The 21,449-nt window shown below is 44.8% G+C and overlaps 1 protein-coding gene across 2 annotated transcripts in view; it reads left to right on the top strand.

Annotated features, from left to right (window-relative positions):
- LOC135913917 (SEC14-like protein 2) overlaps window positions 1–21,449 on the top strand; it is a 43,221-nt gene that overhangs the window by 10,726 nt on the left and 11,046 nt on the right. For both annotated transcript variants that reach the window (XM_065446607.2, XM_065446606.2), the window contains exons 2-10: window positions 3,390–3,459; window positions 8,946–8,989; window positions 10,323–10,385; window positions 11,996–12,086; window positions 13,515–13,609; window positions 15,341–15,419; window positions 17,991–18,071; window positions 18,740–18,826; window positions 19,939–20,045. In XM_065446607.2, coding sequence (XP_065302679.1) covers window positions 3,390–3,459; window positions 8,946–8,989; window positions 10,323–10,385; window positions 11,996–12,086; window positions 13,515–13,609; window positions 15,341–15,419; window positions 17,991–18,071; window positions 18,740–18,826; window positions 19,939–20,045 — 717 coding nt within the window. The remainder of the gene's footprint in view (window positions 1–3,389; window positions 3,460–8,945; window positions 8,990–10,322; window positions 10,386–11,995; window positions 12,087–13,514; window positions 13,610–15,340; window positions 15,420–17,990; window positions 18,072–18,739; window positions 18,827–19,938; window positions 20,046–21,449) is intronic.

The raw sequence follows: 21,449 nt of genomic DNA, 5'->3' as shown, positions 1-21,449 counted from the left end.
CAGTAGTCGTCTCGTGAAGACTGTTCTGACAATGAACCGCGGGCGCTTGCCCAAGCGAAAGGCTTCACTTTCCAGCGCATCTACATGAACCCAAGTGAGGCGTCAATTTGGCCAACGAACCTCGACGTGTTAAGCATTCGAAAGCGGACGAGCCAGTTATGGAACGCGACAGTGACCGTGGCAGCGCCTCATTTGGTACCGCCGACGCGCCCTCTTCTAGCAGCCCTAACGTTGACAGGCAGGGGCCCGCCAAGATGACGTGCATGAAGCCGCGTGCAGAGCATTTCCTGCCTGATGTTTACTGCTCTGCGTGTTGTTGTGTGAAAGACGAACCTAACTTCCTGCGATAAAGTTTATATTTTAGCTTTTGATGTGTGTGTATGTGTGTGTGTGTGTGTTTGCAAAAGTAGGTAAAAAGATACGTTGAGTGCAAGACATCCATTCTTCGCCTATCCGAACTTTGGCGATTTTCACTTTTACAGAAGAAATATTTAGACTGAAGCCGCAGGATCAGCTTGAGAAACAGCGACTATTGCAAAATGTATGACCTGAAAAAAAAAAGAAGCAGGAATGGCATCGTTCCGACTGCAGTTCATCTTCATGAAAAACAAGCTTCTGGTTTTGCCCGTTAAAGGCCAATAACTGCAATGGCGAGCTATTTCGGTGCGCCTTAACCGTAGAAAATGGGAAAGTACAGGATGTTTCACTTGGCAACGAATAGGAGTAAATATTCGCAAAAGAAAAGAAAGAAAAATTGGCGGATCCAAGCGGAGCTTTGTATGTTCTTTGCTTCGCTCGACGTGGCAAAGTGTTAAACTTCAATTGAATTATGGGGTTGTAGGTAATTCACTGAATTATTATAATTGTACGTATACATTGTTTACAACATTCGCGGTCTGCGCCACGTTTCGCTCCGTAGCGAAGACACCATTGTTTCGCTCGACGCCTATTTCGGGCCTGGTTGTCCTCGATGGGGAGCGCACGCTTTGGAGCCATTTTAATGCGACAGCGTTAAGGGTTCAGGTTCCGAGAATACTTCCGGTTAAGCCATCTGCAACAACACAATTTACAATAGCCTATAAATTTTTAGAGCCCTCGAGCTGGCACAAGTTCATCTGTAGAGTTGGAATGTTCGACAAGGGTATTTTATTGTCAAGTGCAACAACAACAACAACAACAACAACAACAACAACAACAACAACAACAACAACAACAACAACAACAACAACAACAACAACGACGACGACGACGACGACGACGACGACGACGACGAGAAAGCCCACGCATGAGCTCGACGCATGTCGCAGGCTCTTTACATCTGAACACATCAAGAATATGTTCCTACAGTATGCTATGCGACAAAATACTCCTTTTTTTGTCTAACTTGACTGTCAAAAATACAGGACCGGAAGTTTTATCGGGGGTCTTAAACACACTGCTGCCACAGAGCGAATAAAAGGTTCTATAGCGTGCCTCGCTTAGTGATGCGTAAAGATGCAGAAGAAAGGCTGATACGCATTCGGCATTTGTACTACCGGCATCAAATACATCGTGTCCTCACTCGGCGACGAGGTGTGGAGCGAGGCGCCAAGCCAAAACGCCGAGGTCTAAAGGGCCCCCTGCTACATTACGATAGGTATAGGAATTGTCATGCATCAGTGCCGTCACATGAAAAAAATGGCTGTGGCTTAGCTAAGGTTAAGCCCAGGATGCGAAGCATACTAGCCTTTATTTTAACGCGACAGCGTTAAGGAGCTCGTGTCGCAGAAAAGCCGGTGTCGTCGGCGTCGGCTCAGGCGTGCGGCGCTTGCTCAGGCGCACATTTCGTTTTCGCGCCGAACGCTGCGTTGCTCGACGCTCACCGCGTCCGATGCGGGGCGCGTAGTCGCTGCGCCGTAGCAAAGCCACCTAGAAACAGACTCTGTAGCACGCCGCAACCTTCGCTTCTCATTCCAAAGAGCAGCTCTGTCTCCAGGAGGCATCTCACCTCGTGAGTGTCTAGCAGAGGCAAGCGCAGCTGCTTATATACCGCCGCGACGCCGCGAGCGACGGCGCGAATTGGAGCCCCGTTTCTCCTCTGTTGTGACGTCACGGTGTCACGTGGTCAGCCTTGAAGGCGACGCCGCGAGCGACGGCGCGAGTTGGAGCCCCGTTTCTCCTCTGTCGTGACGTCACGGTGTCACGTGGTATTGAAGGCGACACCGCCGCGCCTGAGGAGCTGGGTTGAGCTCTAGTAATATGCTTCGCATAAAAAAGAATGCTGGCTCTCCCGTAATCGAGAGTAGATGTTAACCATGAAATGGCCACCAGCAAAGCAGGTACAGCAGTACAGTACAGCAAAGCAGGTTGGTTGGAGATGATACTGTATAGCCACAATCTCAAAATGGGTGTAGTGAATGTTCGCACCGGCACACTCCACCACAACGCACCGCCCCACGCCATACTGTGTGCTGGTCCTCATGGACGAAATAGTTTCCTGTCGCAGACAGAACCACATTGCAAGTATCGCCTCGGTCAAACAGCCATACGCGGTGGGCCGGATGCTACCGGCACTGGCGGCGCTCCGGACGCGCCGCGGACCTCACGGACAGCTGGCGTTGAAGAGAGCACAGGCAACCCTGTCTCAGTGCCAAAAGATGGCGGTCATGTGTATAGTGTCGTGTATCTGCCTTTTGAACTCCGCTATTGAAAGCGACAAATAAAACTTCAGCGTACTAGAAGTTACAGCTTGAGTGATATTGTGAACTAACATTAGGGAGAACACGGAAGCAATGTTTTTTGTAACTTGTTTGAGAAGTAACTAGCGTATGTAATGCTGTGTTGTCTGGTTGCCCGGATGGTCTTCTTTTGTTCACACAACTTGCCCGGATGTTCTCTTTTGAGTGCCCGGATAGCGGCTCTGGTTTTTGGCCCAAGGTTCCTTGAAGGTCGCTGAATTGAAAAACCTATTAAAGAACCTTAAAAATTTATTATTATTGTTACTATTATGTCAGAAGCGGTAGCTATTACCCTTCTTGCGTGACTACATATCTTTACTTTAATTTCGATAATTAAAGAGACAGACAGACAGACAGAGAGAGAGAATTTTATCTAGGTCCTGAGGTACGCTACTCATGTTCATACGGTAATCTAATAATGACTGTCTTTCTTGTGATATTTGCTCTTTCTCGCCCCCTTTCGCGCTTTCCGCCCCTTTCGTCCCCTTCCTCCAGTGCGGAGTAGGCATCCGCAATGTACGTACGTCTGATGACGGGGTCTGTTCCACCTCCGCGCCTTTTCTTTCTTCAATCTCTTTCTCTCTTGAGACGGTTCGCACGAGACTGCGCCTATACACACCTGGTGGCGCAGGTCTACTAAGGCAGGTGTCGGTTTTTTTCTGGGTTGTGCAGTTCCGCAATGCGGTGGCGGATGTCAAGAGGCCATCGGACACGGATGCCTTCCTGTTACGCTGGCTACGGGGTGAGTGCGGGAACGGAACGATCGAGGGTGCCAAGTGCGATTGCCTGTTGTCTGGAGTCGATAGAAGCATAACACGAGGGAAAAGACCATGTCTTGTCCTGCCTTCGTGCTCTCTGTTTTGAATGGGTCAAGGCTTGCCGCATAGAAGATGCACATAGGCTTTGCTGCGATTGAAAACGTTATGCGTCGATTATCCATCGTGCTGCAGCAGAATGCTGTGACTGGATCGGTTCTTATTGAAGAGAATTGTTTCCATGTGTAATTTGTAAGCTATATTTCATTCTGCTGCAAAGAAGCAGGTCCAATATATTTTGAACAGGTTGAATGAATCCTTCTAGAAAGCCGGTTACATTTCTGCGCGAACCCTTTTAGAGTTTTGGAGGTAAGCGTAGATAATGTTTGTCGCGTATAGATGTAATTTATCGGGGTTTAGTAACATATCAGGTATTTTGCTGGTTTTTTACCGAGCCGCATGCGGTAACAATTGCAATAGTTGGTTAACTCAAATAACGTCCTAAACGGGCTTGTATGTGGCAAGAAATACTGTATAGGGTAGTTCCGCGGTTTAGTCTTGAGCATTTGCTTATCATGCAATGAACCTCGAAACGGAAACGTTTCCTAATTTCTTGAGAGACCGGCAAGGCTGCAAATGTAGCCCTCGACTTTGTCGTCACACGGGAACGGCCGCGTTAGCGCGTTGTCCAGCTCTCACGCTCGTTGAATAATTAGGTCGGCAGGTTGTTGTTTTTGATTAGTTAGAGATTTGATGGACGGTATTCGTATGATCGTAAGAAAATACTGTATGGAGAGCCACGTTGAGCCGGACCTTTACACCACAAAAGTGAAATACACATATATCATATATCATATATCATATATCATATATCATACATCATATATGAAAAGTGATGTCTATTTTGTGGCTTTCCCCCTTCATCTATTCACATGTAAGCACGTAATTCCTTTCAATCGGGCGCGAGATTGCTGCATTCATTGTTGCATTGTAATAGTTACAACGCTACTCACCGCGTTATTTTGATAACGAGATCACTAGAAAGTTGACAAGTGTTCGAATCTTACATTTATATCTTGCTTCTCAGTCCGTCGCTAAAGTAGGACAGGCGTAATCGGATGTCCCCAGTACTGATAGTTGTTCATAAGTGGAATTAATTACAGCATCGATGTGTTAATGTGCGGGCTACAGAGAGTTTGTGAGAGAGGTTAAAAAGACAGCAAGGAGCACGTCCCACCGGCTTCTCATCGGAAACAATTGCTATGTATATGGATAATTTTAGCAATCACTTGTTTGTAGTCACATTATCAAACATCGAGGATCCTCCGTGTTTTTCACGACTGCACTGAAGTTGCATGTTTCAGGAAGTCGTCTTTTTCTACGCTAATCTACGCTGGAATGAAAGTCAGAGACGTGAATTTAGCATTACAAAAGCAAGAACGCTCAATTAAAATTACTTATTAAGAGTAATCGCACGGCATGACGAATGATTGGGTAAATTTCATAACTACAGGACCCATATTCACATAAAAAGCTCTTGAATTGCACTAGAACTGTTTGTAAGATCAAATCTCAGTCATACCTGATTCTTTATCTATTAGCGTAGGCGGCCAGATAATATCAAAGCGCTCAGGAACGAACAGCTCTGTGAATACGGCGTCAGGTCTTTCGGGCCGCTAATAAACTCTTAGTAATCAAGATTAGTGGCTAGAAGCAATTAGAGAATGAAAACAGTGTCTAAAATTTTACTAAATGTTTTTTTTGCTGAGAGTGATGAACGAGGCAAAGTAAAGAGGCTCGCTGTTTCAAAACGAATCAAGCCTCCCAACGTCAGTTGTCCTTGAGCGCTAATCTCATATCGCAAGCCGTGTACAAGGGGTATTTATTTATTTTTTATTTTCACAATACTGCGGACATCTGTCCAAGCAGGAGGGGGTTACGTGAGCAGATACAAAAGTAAGCAAACATACAATATATACAAGGGTTACAGTCAACAAGATTCATCAAGTGGGTGGCTGTAACCAGTGGGAATTTACAGGTAGGGCATTCCAATCATTGATTGTTTTCGGAAAGAATGAGTTTTTGAAAAGATTTGTTCGTGCAAAGATCGGTTTTAAATACTGGCTGTGTTTGTGGCGGGAAATTCGAGATGTGTCCTTAATAATATAGTCATTACAACATTATTAATGTTGTTGTCATTAGATGCTTGTAACGTCTGAATCACACTTGTGTAGAGTGGTGAATCGGCGTATTTGGCTGCCATCTTCCTCAAAAAGAAAAAAAGAAGGACAGTGGCCGGTGCCTCAATGAGATGACGCACGTTCATGTCGCATGCTAGGTCCACGCGCTATATAGGACAACGATATGCATAACTTAGCAGCAGCCATCGCGACGTCGCAGCTGAGTACGCTGGCGCATCCAAAGCCGGCCCATCGACCACTCTGGACAAGTGTGATTGCGACCGTACTAGCGTTTTTAAGAACTACAAGAAGAGGCGACGCATCTTAACCTTGAGCAGGCCAAGATGCAAAGAAAACGGAAGTGTATAGACGCCTACCCCGCGCACGACTCCGTCCCAAGGGCGATTACAAGTAAGTGTAGCAAAAAAGAAGCAGGCGTACATACCTTTGTCCCCAAACGAACTCGTCAATTGCTCTGGCCGAATGCCGGGCCATGTTTCCACCCGCCGTGGGGGCGTAGTGGCTATGATGTTCCGCCATTAAGCACGAGGTCGCGGTATCGAGGTATCGCATCTATGTCCTGGCACGTAAAATGCCAGAACGTAGTTATTATTATTATATTTTTTGCCAGGCCATGTTTAGAGATGATCCTCAATCACACAGGTGCGGACGCTGAAGAATTTCACAGAGCATATTTAAAAAAATATGAAATGAAAGAACAAGTTGGCAACATTATTGATATTGACGTTGGCTGCTCCTCTTCGCAGGGCTAGCAAAACAAAAGCACAAACAAAAGAAACATTATTGAAACAACTTCTTTTCTTTTTTTTTCGCAAACAGACAGGGACAAAGAAGAGGGGCAACACAAGGATGAACGCTTTCCACTCGGAAACATTTTTTTAAAGCGCTCGTCATTGTGTTGCCCCTCTTCTTTGTCTCTGTCTGTTTGCGCAAAAAAAGTTGTTTAAATAATGAACCTGTTCCAACTAGGCCGACTCGCAGTTATGCAACAAAAGAAAGTGTTATGCACGGGTGACAGTCAAAGAAAATACGCACGTTTGCAAAGTTCTGCTCACAGAAAAAGGTAAAAGGGCACTAAGAGACATACACAGTTCCGTGAACGAATGAAAGTGCACTAAAAAGGTACGATAACGCAACGCGCACGTAAGTTCATTTTATATGTTCATAAGACACATTGCGACACGTACATAAGAACAATGTAATAATGAGGTCAAACAGGATACGTTTATTAAGAACTCCATATAGTTATTTTTTAAATTCAGAGCTCACAAGTGCTCTTTTCTGTATGTTTATTGTTGGCCATAGACCAAGTATTTTTTTTTTCAGACTAATAAGTGTGCGTTCTAACAATCGTAGCGGATCGCGGGCACTCGAGAAGGAGGTGTCGTGCGTCTTCGTCAGCGTGGCCACAATGGCACTGCGGACTGGCGACGCATTGAATTCTTTATGAAAAGTGACGCGTGAATTGCGCGTCTTGCCGCAGACGGTTTGATAAAGTTACAAAGCTTGTACCGTCGGTCAGTTTAATGTTAGACTTTATAAAAAATCACAATGAGCACTTTGATTTCTGATCAAACCAGGTGGTTATGCTAAGTCGACAGGACATCTATCTCAGCAACAGTCTGATTTCACTATGGGTGAGATGGAGGCTTATTGTATTATGGGTTTCGTGCACCTGTTTCGCTGCAGTGTTTCCACGAATAATTCAATGTCCTGGAATACACTGATGCGCTATAATGTGATTTTTTGTGCTGCCTTTTGTGTGTTCCTTGATTATTTCATATTCGCAATGCGCTTGAGGACGGCTTAGGAATCGCTAAACATAGGCCCCTTTTCTGTGATTTCCACTGACGCTATGAAGCACAAGGCAGAAAGGATTGCAAATAGCCCGGGCAATGTAGATGATGTCCCTCGGGTTAGTCTAAACTTTTGTTCTAGTGTTTAGTTCTATGTTTGCTACCCCAGTGTAGGGTAGCAAACCGGGTGCTCGTCTGGTCGATCTCCCTGCCTATCATGTCCTTACTCTCTCTCTCTCTCTCTTTGTTCTCTCTTCAAGCCCGGTATGATGAATACGGATGCAGGCGAATTATTTTGGTGCGATCTGTCCGTATACATAAGAATATACTGCCTATATAAAGAGTGAACTTGGAATATCGCAAGCTGCTGCGAAGCTACCATGAACACATCTCTCTTGGGTACTGTATTGTACCATCGACTGATAATTCTATCTTGGGTGTTGTTGTCAGCATCAAAATGAGTTAACTGAGATTCATCCTGCATATTTCAAAACTACAGTAATGGTTCGTGATCCTGAATTTAGCTTTACTGATTCTTCGCATGCTTCTTGACTGAATCCTGGTAATAAGAACTGATCACTGCTCGGCCTTCGTAACCATAATGACCACCTCACCAAAAACGCGAAAAAAGAAACAGAAAAAAGAATACGTCTGAGTTTTTTTAGATCAAATACAACCAATCAAACAAGAACACTTCACATTTCGAGTGCTGTAAGCATGCAAAAGGCTGCGGCTCCCATTCTCTACATTCTGGGCATCACGTGCTTGCTACAATGCAGTGCTGCTATATGGAGCGACCCGTTATCATTCCTGCTTTCGGAGGATGTTTAAAAGCCGAAGCTTGCTGGGAATGTGAGTGGTACATTGTTAACGCCCCTAGCAACGAGTGCGCTGGTTCAGGACATCAGCTTACATTCATTCTGTTGCTGCTAAAAGAAGCACACTGAACAACGATAACAGCGAACAATGGTACGCTTATTTCGGGTTTGTATTCATATATTGAGTCCTTAGAGCCCAATCAGGCAAGGTCAGTACCCGACTACTGCGTTTGGCGTGCCATGCGTTTGCAGCCTAGACTGAACGTGATGAAGGAAGAAAAATAAGTAAACGCAGTTAAGTAACATTGCATTTCACCAGAGAGCGTACGATCAAGACTGATGACCAAAATGCAATGTCATGCTGGCAGAGTGGGCTAACCGCTTCGCGACCACATTGCCTCCTCGCTAGCTCCTCCGCCAGGGTCTCAATAACTAATACGCCTGTAATAAAGTTTACTTCTCTCTCTCTCTCTCTTTCTCTCACCAGACTGCAACTGGAGATAGCTTTGCGAGCACGCGTCATAGGTAGGTTGCGACGTGCAAGAAGAAAGAAAGAGTTAGCATGCTTGCATAATTTCTGATCTATGCTTACGATTGCTCACGTGTCTGCAAGAATCCTAATTCCCTACTGAACTCGCATGTGCCGTACCAAACCTAGCACGGGATTTCGATGCGGCCAAGGCAGAGCGGATGTACCGTCACGTGAGTATTAGTATCGATTTACTCGATTAAAAATAGTCGATGAAGGAATGCGCCAGCCTGAAGCCAACGTTTCAATAAGGAGCCTTGCCCTGGCAAAGACAGGTACCCTTGTAGAAGCGTTAGCTGCACGTTGAGAAACTTCCTCGCTGGAGCAATGTTAATCGCTTCAAGTCTTCGTCTTCCTGTGAACGTCTGTACATGTCTACATGAATAATTACAAACTTTACTCCGGTGGCTGCGTAACACTGGATGTTTTATCACGAACCCATGGGCCGCATTCAAATAAACTTTCTTTCGGAGGAACTGTCTTATTTCACACTGCCTTTACTAATAATACATTTGCTATCCCCTTTGGCTGACTTTTACCGACAGCTCTCGCATGCGAACTACTTTGCGAATTTGGTAGGGAGCAATGATCGGTAGGGAGCAATGATCGTGCCAGAGATGCTCATATCACATGGTATATGTAGTGCCACTAAGCCGCACACGAGCTATAGAAGGCGCCGTCAAGGCTGAGCAATGCGCTCCTGAAGCGTGTGTTCATCATCGTTTTTGTATTCATTCCTTACTGGGACGCGATCGCCGTGGCCGGGCAACAAACGCGTGACCTCTGCAGAGATGCTTCTGTAGGGACCATCTGGCCACTCAATTTAAGGTGAAGCTTTAGCTGAAGGCCCGCTCTAATTTTTCTACACAAACAGCGATGAAGTGCAGAGATTACCCCTCCAGACAACCGCTGAACCAAATGGAATTAGAGCAGCTGAAGTTCTGAAGGTAAATTATGGTGATTTAGGAGATTGCTAACCAAGGCAGAACCGAGGCGGATTTCCTCTGCTCTTCCGCCTTTGTTGTGTACGGAGCTTCTTCGAACATACCACAAAATTTTTGCACTTAAGTAAATGGGGCTACAACAACGCAACATTGAGGTACCTACATGGGGCGCTTTCGGGGCAAACCACTGTAGTGTTAGGCGTCACTGCCCTCCCTTGCTTTAAAGACTATGAGAGAAAGGTATCTAATCAGTAACGACACTTGGAACTGGCCGGCCGACACGAAACTGATGTTATGAGTTAGATGTAAGCGACGTGATTACGAGATGCCTGCTCGCCAAGGTGACGTCCCGTGGTTAGGCGGAATAAAAAAAGTCGATAAAGGGAAAGACGAGAGGTTTGCTTAATGGGCTCACGAGACCGTAGCAGCAGCGGTATAGTGTCGTTACCCCCAGAGGGATTCCTGTATTACTTGAAGCATTATAAAGTACACGTACGGCTTCACGCAATCCTTCTTTTGTCTCTCTATCTCTCCATCTTTTTTTTTTTTTGACGACATGCAGGACCTCAAGTGGCGGAAGGAAAACGGCATCGACGACATGTTACAAAGTTACGAAGCATCCGAGGTATGTACGACTATTTGTTTTATCTTACTCCCTTTATATCGGAGTTATATCCAGCGGCTAAACGGCCACATTCTTCACAGAAAAAAAAAGGAAAAAAAAGACGAATACATATTTGTACAAGGTGCGAATTAATTACGGATGCAGTGCAAAAGATTACCAAGAAACGGAACACGGTTGGCCGAGCTCTGATCTGAAAGCAAAAAACGAACTCCATTGAAATTCGATAACGCTGAAGAAGAAAACAAAAGAAAGAAGAGAAAGGAAGCTGCAGATGAAACAAAATATAATACAGATCGCTGAAAAGAAGCACGAAAAAGTAGCCGCCAGCATTATTCAGTCGTCTCCGCCTCGCTTCTGGTATGTCTGATGGATTGTAGCGCACACCGCTAATTAAAAAAAAAGAAGACGCAAAGAAAAGAAAATGGAAAAACAAGAAAAGTAAAAGGAAAACGTTAAATTTAGCGGAAACAACCGCGAAATTCCCAACACTCCTTCAGATGGTATAACAGATGCGGTTTATAAAACAACGATACAGTTTTTTTGGGGGGTGGACTAACATATTCGTGAACTTCGTGCGTGAATATTTTTTTTTGTTAAACTGACCAAATGTTGTGAATTCTGCAAAAGAAGAATAAAATAAAAATGTGCCACTAAATGAGAATTATGCTTTTATTAATGTTCCGGTGTTCTCTCTTAAGTGCGACACATTTCATACAAATAGGTTCAATACAAATACAACATACAAATACAAATACAATACAAATACAAAAAGAGCATTTTTGACTGTCACATGTATGTTCATAGGAAAATTGGCGCGGGACCCGAGCTATAGCATCCTCTTAGCGTTCTCAACCGTGCTCTTAGTCTCTCGCTGTCGCCTGTACCGTAGCGTGCACAAGTGACATGTCTGAGACGTGGCACAGACTTGTCGCTGGAAAGGAGTCTACGATGCAGTGTACGTTATTTGTCACTAGCGGTGACACTTCATCCTCGCCTAATAAGTTCCTTCCTCATTTGCACCACGACGCTGTTTATCTCATTTCTCATTTGTTTTTGACGGGTTACGCACGCTTGCAAGCTGGTCGATGATTCAAAATATTATAGTTATTATATACATGCAAGAACGTTTTCAACTTCATGAGACATCACCCGCGCTATACGTGTGCCCAAAGTGCGCCAAGCTCGTGAAATGAAGTACAAGATGCCACGCACAAGCACAGCCACTGATGTTTACAGTTTATTGAACACCTGTCTTTGCCACCACGTCCGACGCCGCCCTCACCATACAACTTTACACCGTCTAGACTCGATACCATTTTCTGGGTCAAAGATAATCAGACTGTGGCCACATGCGTTACTGGTACAAAAATCTATCCGTGCACTGCTGCACTTCTCGAAATGAACCAGCCTCAGTGGCCTTTGAGAGTCCTGTGCATCCTCCTGCCTACACGCAGTGATCACTGTTTCCCTCTTTCATTCCCCCCTTTCCATTTACTCCCAGTGTATGGCAGCAAACTGAACGCTCTTCTGTTTGGCTTCCCTGCATTTCCTCGCCTTGCCTTTTTTTCTCTCTCTTTCTTAATGCAAAGCTTCGTGTTATACTTTTGCAGATAGTGAAGGAAAACTACCCTGGCGGCCTCCTGTACCCCTGCAAGGATGGCAGGCCCCTGTGGATGGTTCCAGCCGGAGTGGATTTTCAAGGTGGGCCGGTCTTTCTGTATCTCCCTGCACTTGATGCTTGCGCGTTAACAAGTGTGCATGCCGGGGCAAAGTAGAGTGGTTCGACACAAGTTTGGCACGGCTGAAGAACCTATAAGACAAGACAAAGAAGCTCTCAGTGACTATGACATTGCACACGTGGGCCTAGGTCTCATCCTTTTCGCAGGATTTGCTTCCTGTCTTCGTTCAACAGTTGCCTCGTTTTCTTAGCTCAGTGATCTGCGCCGGTATGAGATAGCGACGATGTCAACCATGAGAAATGCGACGCTGAATAAACGTGAAAAAAAAAGAAGAGTACGCATTCGTGCGGTTGCCACAAAGAAGCTGTATGAAGCCCGCAGGCGCAATCTTTAGCCGTGTGAGTCTCACCTTCAGTTGGCCGCTGGACGCGTGGCACTCACCAATGTTTCTTTTTGGAGTTCATTCGCGAGTACGGGCCTTGAACATCAACCCACGTTCGTCCAAGCGGCACAAGGAGCATTGAAATGGTAACTTGCAGCTGGAAAATGCCCAGATGTCATTATCAGCATCGCGGCAGTGCTGAGCGGAGTTTTCAAAGACTTCTTTAACGTCGTTATGTTTACTTAACATCGTAACTTCTTCATTTGCAGCTGGGAATACATGCGACGAGTTAGCTGAATTTTTCTGGTCACACAGACAACTTCTGCCCGCACAATAGAATAGAATAGAATAGAATAGAATAGAATAGAATAGAATAGCTTTATTTCCATCTACTTGATGGAGGAGACTGCAAGTAAAAGCTGCTCCAGTAGAGGCAGCTTGACGAGGCCCGCAGCCCCCTCTACAGAATATTCGGCAACAGCATACATGGAAGCACATATGCATCATACATACATATATACACATACACATATACATATGTATACATACATATATATACACATACTCGTATATACTCTCATGAACCCACATACTCGCATATACACATGCACACCCATATCCATAAGAGCCACTGGTGACTAAACCAAAAATACTTAGGGTAGCTTGTGTGGTTCTCGTGGTGAATACAAATGAGACAAGAATACGCCGCTGAACATTATATACACACATATATATACACACACATGCATTCATATACCCGTATATGCATACACACTCGTATGCATACCTACACACACACACATATACAGAAGCATATATACACACTTTATATATATACTAGCGAAGAGGATGTACACTCAACCACTAATTTAAACATCCTGCATATACAAGTCTGTCACTTGTTGGGCCGTTATTTGGGTGATATCAACGCGTAGATTATTATATTTATTTAAAAGCATTGGCATTGTGTGTGACAGCTTTTCCCTTAAATAATTTGTTCAGGGTGTGACCACCCGCCATATCTCTTTATGACGGGTAACAAGCTTCCCTATTCGATATATTTTGCAGCGTTCATAGCGTCACTGACCCCCGAAGTTGTGCAGCGACACTGTACGTATCTCATGGAGTACACGGAGTTCCTCAAGCGTTCTTCTTCGAAAGAGGTGAGCGACAAAAAAAAAATCGCGCATTATTACGAAAACTGCGAAGCCAGCTGAAAAAGATAACTGCTGCATTATTAGTGCTAAAACTCGCTTTCCTCCGCGTAGCATCACTTTTGCAGCGGCGTGCGAACAAACCGCTTTCGAAAGGCACAACATAGTTCTGCCTCGTTATTCATGTACCGTCTAACCTATTTTCCAATGGGTTCATTTCAGTTTGTTGACTTTAGTGCTAGTTTGCGTCGTGAACGTTGGCGGCCGCAGCAACCGCTGACAATGATGCTGCGATCTCACTTTATTGCGCATTGTTGGTATCTTACTTGTAAATGGGAGCACGGCTGTTTTGTTTTGTAATACATAGCTTTTCGATGCACTTTTTCAATTTTTTTTGCAATGAATGTCATGAAAAAAAAAAAACGCAGTTTGAGAGCTGCAATTGGCTTGACCGTTCATATTGAAAAGTGAACTCGCTAGGCTCAATAACAGGTGTGGTCACTTTATTTTGTTCGATCTTCTTGTTGTTTTATTTTATTTTTGGCATGACGACGTGATAATAACAATTACCGGCAAACTTCTACAACTAAGGCTTTCGGTGACATCAACGCCGGGAGTGAAATCTGAAAAATTATAGAACAGTCATAGTTTTAAAAATTCTTGTCTGCATTACAAACTAACAAAAGTACGCAATACGTCGCTCCTTGTAATCGACATGTGAAGATCCAGATTGCCAAACGATAACAATGGCACCGTGTCGTAACAGCCTACATTCACTTGCGTTGTTGCTAAGTATGACCACACTAGCAGTGAATGGTGGGCACAAGTGAGCAGGTGTCTGCGGAGGCAATCTTCTTTCACTTAAAACTGCTTGGCATTCCTTGTATATGCAGATTGTCGCGACTCTGCCCGAAGCCGTATTTAGAATGTAGCTTTATGTCAGTGTGCCGTCCGATATGCTTATATTCAAGCAAATGTGACACTGAAAAATACTTGCAGTAAGTAAACACGGAACAGATGTTGATGAAACAATATTGCATTTTAGAGAGAAAGCAAAGTTTTACAAACGAACGGACGCAAGACTCTCGTGTACAATACAGAATGTTTAACGGCAACTGCCATTACGATGGTGATGGTGGCATTGTGGTCGTCATCAATGACAGCAACAACGTATCTGATTGCGCCCACCAGAAACCTAAATAGAAATTTCGTAAACCGAACATACTAGATGATGTACTGGTTCAAAGATTACCTTTGGTAATCACAGTGTTTACGATAACTTTACGAAACTTATCTTTCCAAATGAGCGGCAAATTTTAGATTGATGTATAACACAAGTTTCTTTTGTTTTCTTTTTGTTTTGGGCGTCCAAAGCGATGTATTTCGTATATTGTGATGTTTGTTTTCATTGCTAAGCTGCACAGTTGTAAACATCTGATGCTCCGATGGTTTTATCTTCGGCAATTTCATTGTATAAAAATTTAAGACGTCAAGCAAATTTTGTTTTAAACAGTTGGTAGGCGCTGTCTTTCTCTTCGCGCATATGCCTCGTCAATACGGGCTCAATTTATGGCGCCCGAAACGATCGGCACGATGCTTCTGCTACAGGCGTATCTACAGCTAATAAAAATGCACTCCTTCGCTTTTTCTAGTCGTGCCTTAAAAAAAAAAAGAAAAATCAGACGACGTAATAATCTCTACGATTACTGCCTTACAATTCTCTGATCTCTTGCGATACAGGGTGGAAAGGAAATACAGTCTCAATACATGGTCATAGACTTGGAAAAATTCAGCCTGCGTAACCTGTACTGTTGGCAAGGTAAGTCACTCAAATGCGCGACAGCGGCGACAACACGTTTAGTGCACGTCATAGCTACGCTGTAGCAGTGAACAGCGTAATTATGTAGAACGTTTACGCTCCGAGGTGCTTGGCACAGCGCGTTCAGGTCCCAACTGCACATTGACGCAAGGATGTGAGTTCGAATCCCGGTTGCTATGGTGGGCCAAGCTTTATCTTAATTCATCCTATGACAAGAGAGATGTAGATAAAAGCAAAGGAAGGACACTATACAATATCTTTGATCGGCTATACCCTGCACTGGCGAAATGAAAAGAGATTTGAAACATATCGAAAAAGAACTGGAGGACTAACAATGTATGTCTGTGGGCGCTGTCACACGGTCATTGAGGCGGACGTAGTCGTATACACAATGTCAGCGCCTATATACTAAGACATGAAAGCATACGCTCTTGGGTTTTACACACTGTAAAATAATTTACACCCTGAAAAGTGAAAAAGGGTGTAAATGTGTGTAACTCACACAATTAGGGTGTGATTTATATAATTGACACCTTAAGGGTGTCAGTTAAAGAAACATTTGCTCCATGTTTTACTTTTAAGGGTGTAAATTGTTTACAGTGCATGCCAAAACTAGGATATGATTATGCGGTACGCCGCAGTGAGGGTATGCGGATTAATTTTGACCACTTGGGATTGTTTAACGTTCATCAAATTTACGGTGCACGAGCGTTTTTGCATTTCGCCCCTATAGAAATGAGGCCGCCGCGGCCGCGATTTCATCCCGTGCCCTCGGGCTTAAGCAGCCCAACACCATAGCCACTACACCACGATGGCGGGCCACTGAGACGTACTACAACGTCACACAGTGCACGTTTTCAATTTGTCGCACTATGCGGTGTCTCTTGGCAAAGGCAGCAACGCGTTTACGGCAGCTCGCGCCGTTTGTGTGGGCCAGTGTTCAAGAATATTATTTTCTGTGAGTGGGCGCTTGTCCAGCTGGTCCAGTGTAGAAGAGAGCGCTGCTCTTTGCTGGTTGAAACGAGGGTACTCGCAAATACAATGCATTGTCGTCTCTCTGCGTCCGCAAAAAGTCACATAGGGGGCTATCGGCCATTCCTATGAAAAAGGAGTAGCATTTGAAAATTCTACTCTAAGCACTAGACGGGTTAGAAGGATGCAGCCAAGTGGGGAGAGGTTAGGAGCTGGCCTGACGATGACGATTTCACGGGCACAGCAATGGTGTCGTCGGCGTTAAAGGAAAAAAAAACTGATACCCGGCATACATAGGTATAACCCAAGCGTAGTTCAGGCTTTGCAACCACAAACCTCAGTAACATAAATGAGTTCCGGCACTGCTCAGTGGGAAATCCGGCATGGCGATGCAATGTTTGAGGACACAGTTCCCAGCTAAAATCACTAGACGGAGCTCTAGAGTAATGATAGTTCAGTTAGCACTGGAGTGATGGTTAGTACGTTTACTTGCTCTTTGCCCCTCCCCCAGTACAGTGTAGCCAACCGGAGATGATCTCTGGTTAACCTCTCTGTCTTTCCTTTGCCTTTCTCTCTCTCACTCTCTCTCTGACCTTCGTGCTTCTGGCTTCAAACATTGCCGAGCTTTATCTGTCTTTATCGGCTTGAATTACGAAAGCTCTTCGCAAATGCGGAATCATGCGAATCAGTTCATTTATGGTGCAACGTTTTGCTCCTTATGGATAATCTGTCAAGGTAATAACGACACTTGAACACAGAATGACAAATTTTAGGCAAATTCATGTACAAACCATCATTACCGTGCTAGCTGAGCCGTTTTGCTTGGAGCTCCCAGTGGCTCCCACAGTACCATCGCGTATAATTTTTTTTTACGAAACTCCGCCTGCCAGATGCGCGTGCAGTGATGTCACATCGAGGCGTCCAATCACAGCAGCGGGTTGAGCTATGCTAAAGCACTCATAACGTGTGCACGGATGACGCATAATGTTCGGCATAGACATGTATTTTTCGTAGGAACTATATGGCCAGCCCGTTGCCGGTTTAGCTGGCGTACAACTATCAAACTGTCGATATTAAACAGGCGTAATCTATGTCATTGTCCCGAAAACTCTCTGCATATATGCATATATAGCATATATGCATATATAGCAATAGGCAACATTGTAATGGGGAACATTTTAAGAAATGCTGCCAGCGAATAGTCACATTCTGTTATCGAAGGCAGCCAGGGCATTGTGAATTCGGCGCCTGACTCTAACGAACATTGCGCTGGAGAAGAGGACAACGAGAAGTGATACAATAATTATGTATACGATTAGCTGGGCAATCGGAGGGAGAGAAAGCATTCATTCCCTTGCTGCTATACCTTCTCTAATTTCCATGCGCGCTAAAGCGCTGAGTGATGAAAATTATTTGAAAGAGAGAAAAGTACATTTCACCTCAGCACCGGACAACCATGCACTCATCTACTATCAGTTAAGCGCATTGTCGTTGTCTTTTAGTCACGAGAACGGGTAGCACCATATACGTCGTGTGCATTGCACGATAGCCTGACGGGCCACCACGGTGTTTCTCCTTTTCTGTTGCTCGGCAGCGCAGCTGTAAAAACTCTTACCAACGTACTGCAAACCATGGAGAACCACTATCCTGAGTGCCTGGAGAAGTGTATTGTCATCAATGGTAAGGAATCCGCCACAAGGCTCATAACACATCTCTGAGTGCCATACTTCGTGTCATTATTCTACCTTTTTACGCAACTTTGTTTCCTTTGCTAAGTGACAAGGAGTAGCCAGTGCCACCATATAGGCGCCAACCTCTTCTAATATTCATTTCAGTAATAATAATAATAATAAAAAACCCATCGCTGGATCTTTCGAACATATGGAACGTTGTATATCGCTGCAATCAAAAATTTTCCCATAGTCCTGGTATGTGCAGCTATAACTATTCAATACAGAGCGCCTTTCATTATGTGTCAAAACATTGATCTGCTATAGAAGTAGTAATGCGTTGTCAGTAATGCCTGTACTTTCCACTGCGAATAATAGAAAGAAAAAGAACAAAAAAAGAAAGAAAGTGAAGAAAAGTCACCACATCTACGAAACGTCGTAGAAGTCTTATACACAAAAGGCAGCGTCCCTTGAAAGAGAGAGTGACACAGACGCCCGTAAGCTACTCGGGGCAGTGACTCCAGAGTGAATTTCCACGCGGATCCATTGGCCCTCTGACGTGTTGAATGGCGAGCCAAACAAATAAGCAGGCTATCGGGACTGCAACAACGCAACAATGCAGGCTGACTGACTTTCTCATTCACAGCCTACCTTTTCTTTCTTTTTTTGTTCATGCAGCGCCAAACTTCTTCCCCGTGCTGTGGAAAATGGTGCGGCCGTTCTTGACGCAGAGGACGACTGACAAAATTGAAGTCTACGGCAAAGGTAAGTGTTTACCGTGAACCAGGGTGGAACCGGTCACGTCCAGGTCACACTCGGCATCTGAAGCAGCCTGCGTTCCTTTATACTGCTCAGCCGTAACATGATCGCGTATAGTATACAGAGAGCAGTGTGTTCAGCTGCATAACATTGCCTTCCTCCAGAAACGTGTATTTCCTCACCCCACCTAGTTCGCACGTCAGATTTACATACGGCGTGCATACATACATACATACATACATACATACATACATACATACATACATACATACATACATACATACATACATACATACATACATACATACATACATACATACATACATACATACATACATACATACATACATTGTTCGACAAATGTTCACATAATTGTTAGGACACATTTATCGTACGGCTCCTTTTAAACTTGGATGTGGCTGGAGTATCAAGGCTTTACTTCATGCACGGCCAATTTACTTTGTTCGAAAATTTTGTTGTATTCGTTGTAGTTCATCTTGTAGCGTGGATATTGCCATCGCATCAGTCACTCCAGCCCACTTGCTTTGTGTGATGTGTTTCCTTGTGTTTGGCATTCTATACGAACTCATAATTTTCATATTCCTTGCCATGACTGAGCGTATAAAACGAGAGGAGCCAAAATTTCTAACAACACAAAGGAGACAAAATGGCTTGCGCGTGAAAAGTTGCTTGCTGTACTCGCTGACAACTTTCCGTGGCATTGAAGAGAAAGCTGCGGCGGTGGAGGTTCTGCAGGCGTGTTACTGCGCCAAGTAGTCCGGCAGCGTTTGCCAACACTTTTGGTTTCTCGAAAAAAGTGCTGGCGGAATCAGCGTAGCGTCTGCTTGCGACGTTATCGCATTTGCCCAAGCACGAAAGAGAAAGGCAGAATAAAACGTCAAATTTGACACTGACTTCCCCGTTTTGTGTTATTTTGACGTTGCAGCTTAGATGCTTGTTTTCTCTATCCCGGCCTAAATAAATAATGCAGATAATTTGGGACTATATTCAAGAGCTATCCTACATGTGCGCGCTCCGACTCCGTAGATTTCCGCCATAACCACCGAAAGTTGTCCTCATGTATACAGCTCTGTATATGCGTTTTTTCACCGTGACAGATGGCTGGAAGGAGCACGTATTGAACATCATTGACGCTGCTCAGCTGCCGGCCTACTGGGGTGGAGACATGGTGGGACCTGATGGAGACCCACGGTGCAAGCACAAGGTCGGTCACGGCCAGCAGATGGCATTCCGTGCATTGTCTCAGCAGGAAATGCTCTCCAAGAACACGTGGGTGGTCAAGTAGCTCGCAAGACTGGCATACTTATCTGAACCACAAGTTTTTCAGACAGAAAAAGTTAAGCTACAAAGACAAGACAGGCGATTATACATAGCTGTTATCTTAATCAAGGTATCGATGTCACCAAGAGAACTAAAATTACATTTCCCACTTTCTTACCGTGATGGGAAAAGAGCACGGATTGGCGCCGATTGGCACGATGTGACAAAACATAGTCGATGATAGCCTAATAAGGACAAGCTCCGCCCCAAAAACGCAGTGCACTTGCCCTTCCCCTCTGAAAGAGAGCCGAGCCAGCTGGAATCAGCTAAGAGCTCAGCGACTTTGCTCTGCTATTGTAAATGCTAGGCTAATGTAAATCCTAGGCGCAGTCGTTGTTAGCACAGGTCTAAGCCAGCCGGCCAGCTTTTTGATTTACGGCGATCGCTACTTGCGAAGGTTTCCACTGGTCAACGAAGGATTCCCCATGAGACGCAATTTTACTGGCACAGTAAAATGAAACGTAGGAAGTTAATACGTCCGTCAATACAAGAGTAGGCAGGCGTTGTGCCCCTTCCAGTGGCAGTTGCCAGCCTGCTCCTCGCTTTCCCTTTCCTGTTACCTGTGTATATGTGTATATGTGTGCAAAACAAATAATAATAATACAAAACTATAGGCGGTCGCTAAGTGCTATGGTATCCCGGAAATCCCTATAGACCCCTCTTAGATTTTTACATATACATATGTCGTCGGCGTACATTGATATCTTGGTCGCTGCTGGCAGATGATCAACGAGACCAATGAGTCTTGATTGTGTGTCTATGCTCCTTCCTTTCCTTATCTCTACTTTGTTTCCACTTTACCTCCCCCTCCCCTCTCTCCCCAGCGTAGGGTAGCCAACCGGATTTTTTTTCTCTGGTTAACCTCCCTGCCTTTCCCCTTTCCCCCCTCTCTCTCTCTCTCTTACAAACAAGTCTCCTGTGGCCATGGATGCTCCATAAAAGCCAACCATAGCCACCTCGGCATGTTGCGCTTGGTTTCACTGCGGTTCAGAGGAAGCACGCCGTAACACCCCTGCTACGTGCCACCGATCTCGCTGGAGAGCGGTGACCATTCGCAGACGATCATCGCCAGCTATGCAGGGCAGTGCTTGTCAGCGACATGGTTTCACTAATAATCAGGGTTTTACTCATGACATTTATTTCTGCAATACTGATAGGGTCGCTACGAAGGGAAGAACACCACCACCGCATCGTCGCCATCATCATCATTATTGTTATCCTCAACAATAACAACACTACTTCAGAGTAGCACGAGCTGCTCCTTCGTAGATGGTGCCGCTCTCAGGTG

Source organism: Dermacentor albipictus, chromosome 5 (genome assembly GCF_038994185.2).
Source record: "Dermacentor albipictus isolate Rhodes 1998 colony chromosome 5, USDA_Dalb.pri_finalv2, whole genome shotgun sequence".
In the NCBI taxonomy this organism is placed as follows: domain Eukaryota; kingdom Metazoa; phylum Arthropoda; class Arachnida; order Ixodida; family Ixodidae; genus Dermacentor; species Dermacentor albipictus.
The sequence above is the reverse complement of the archived record's forward strand: the minus strand, read 5'-3'. Positions and strand labels throughout refer to the sequence as shown.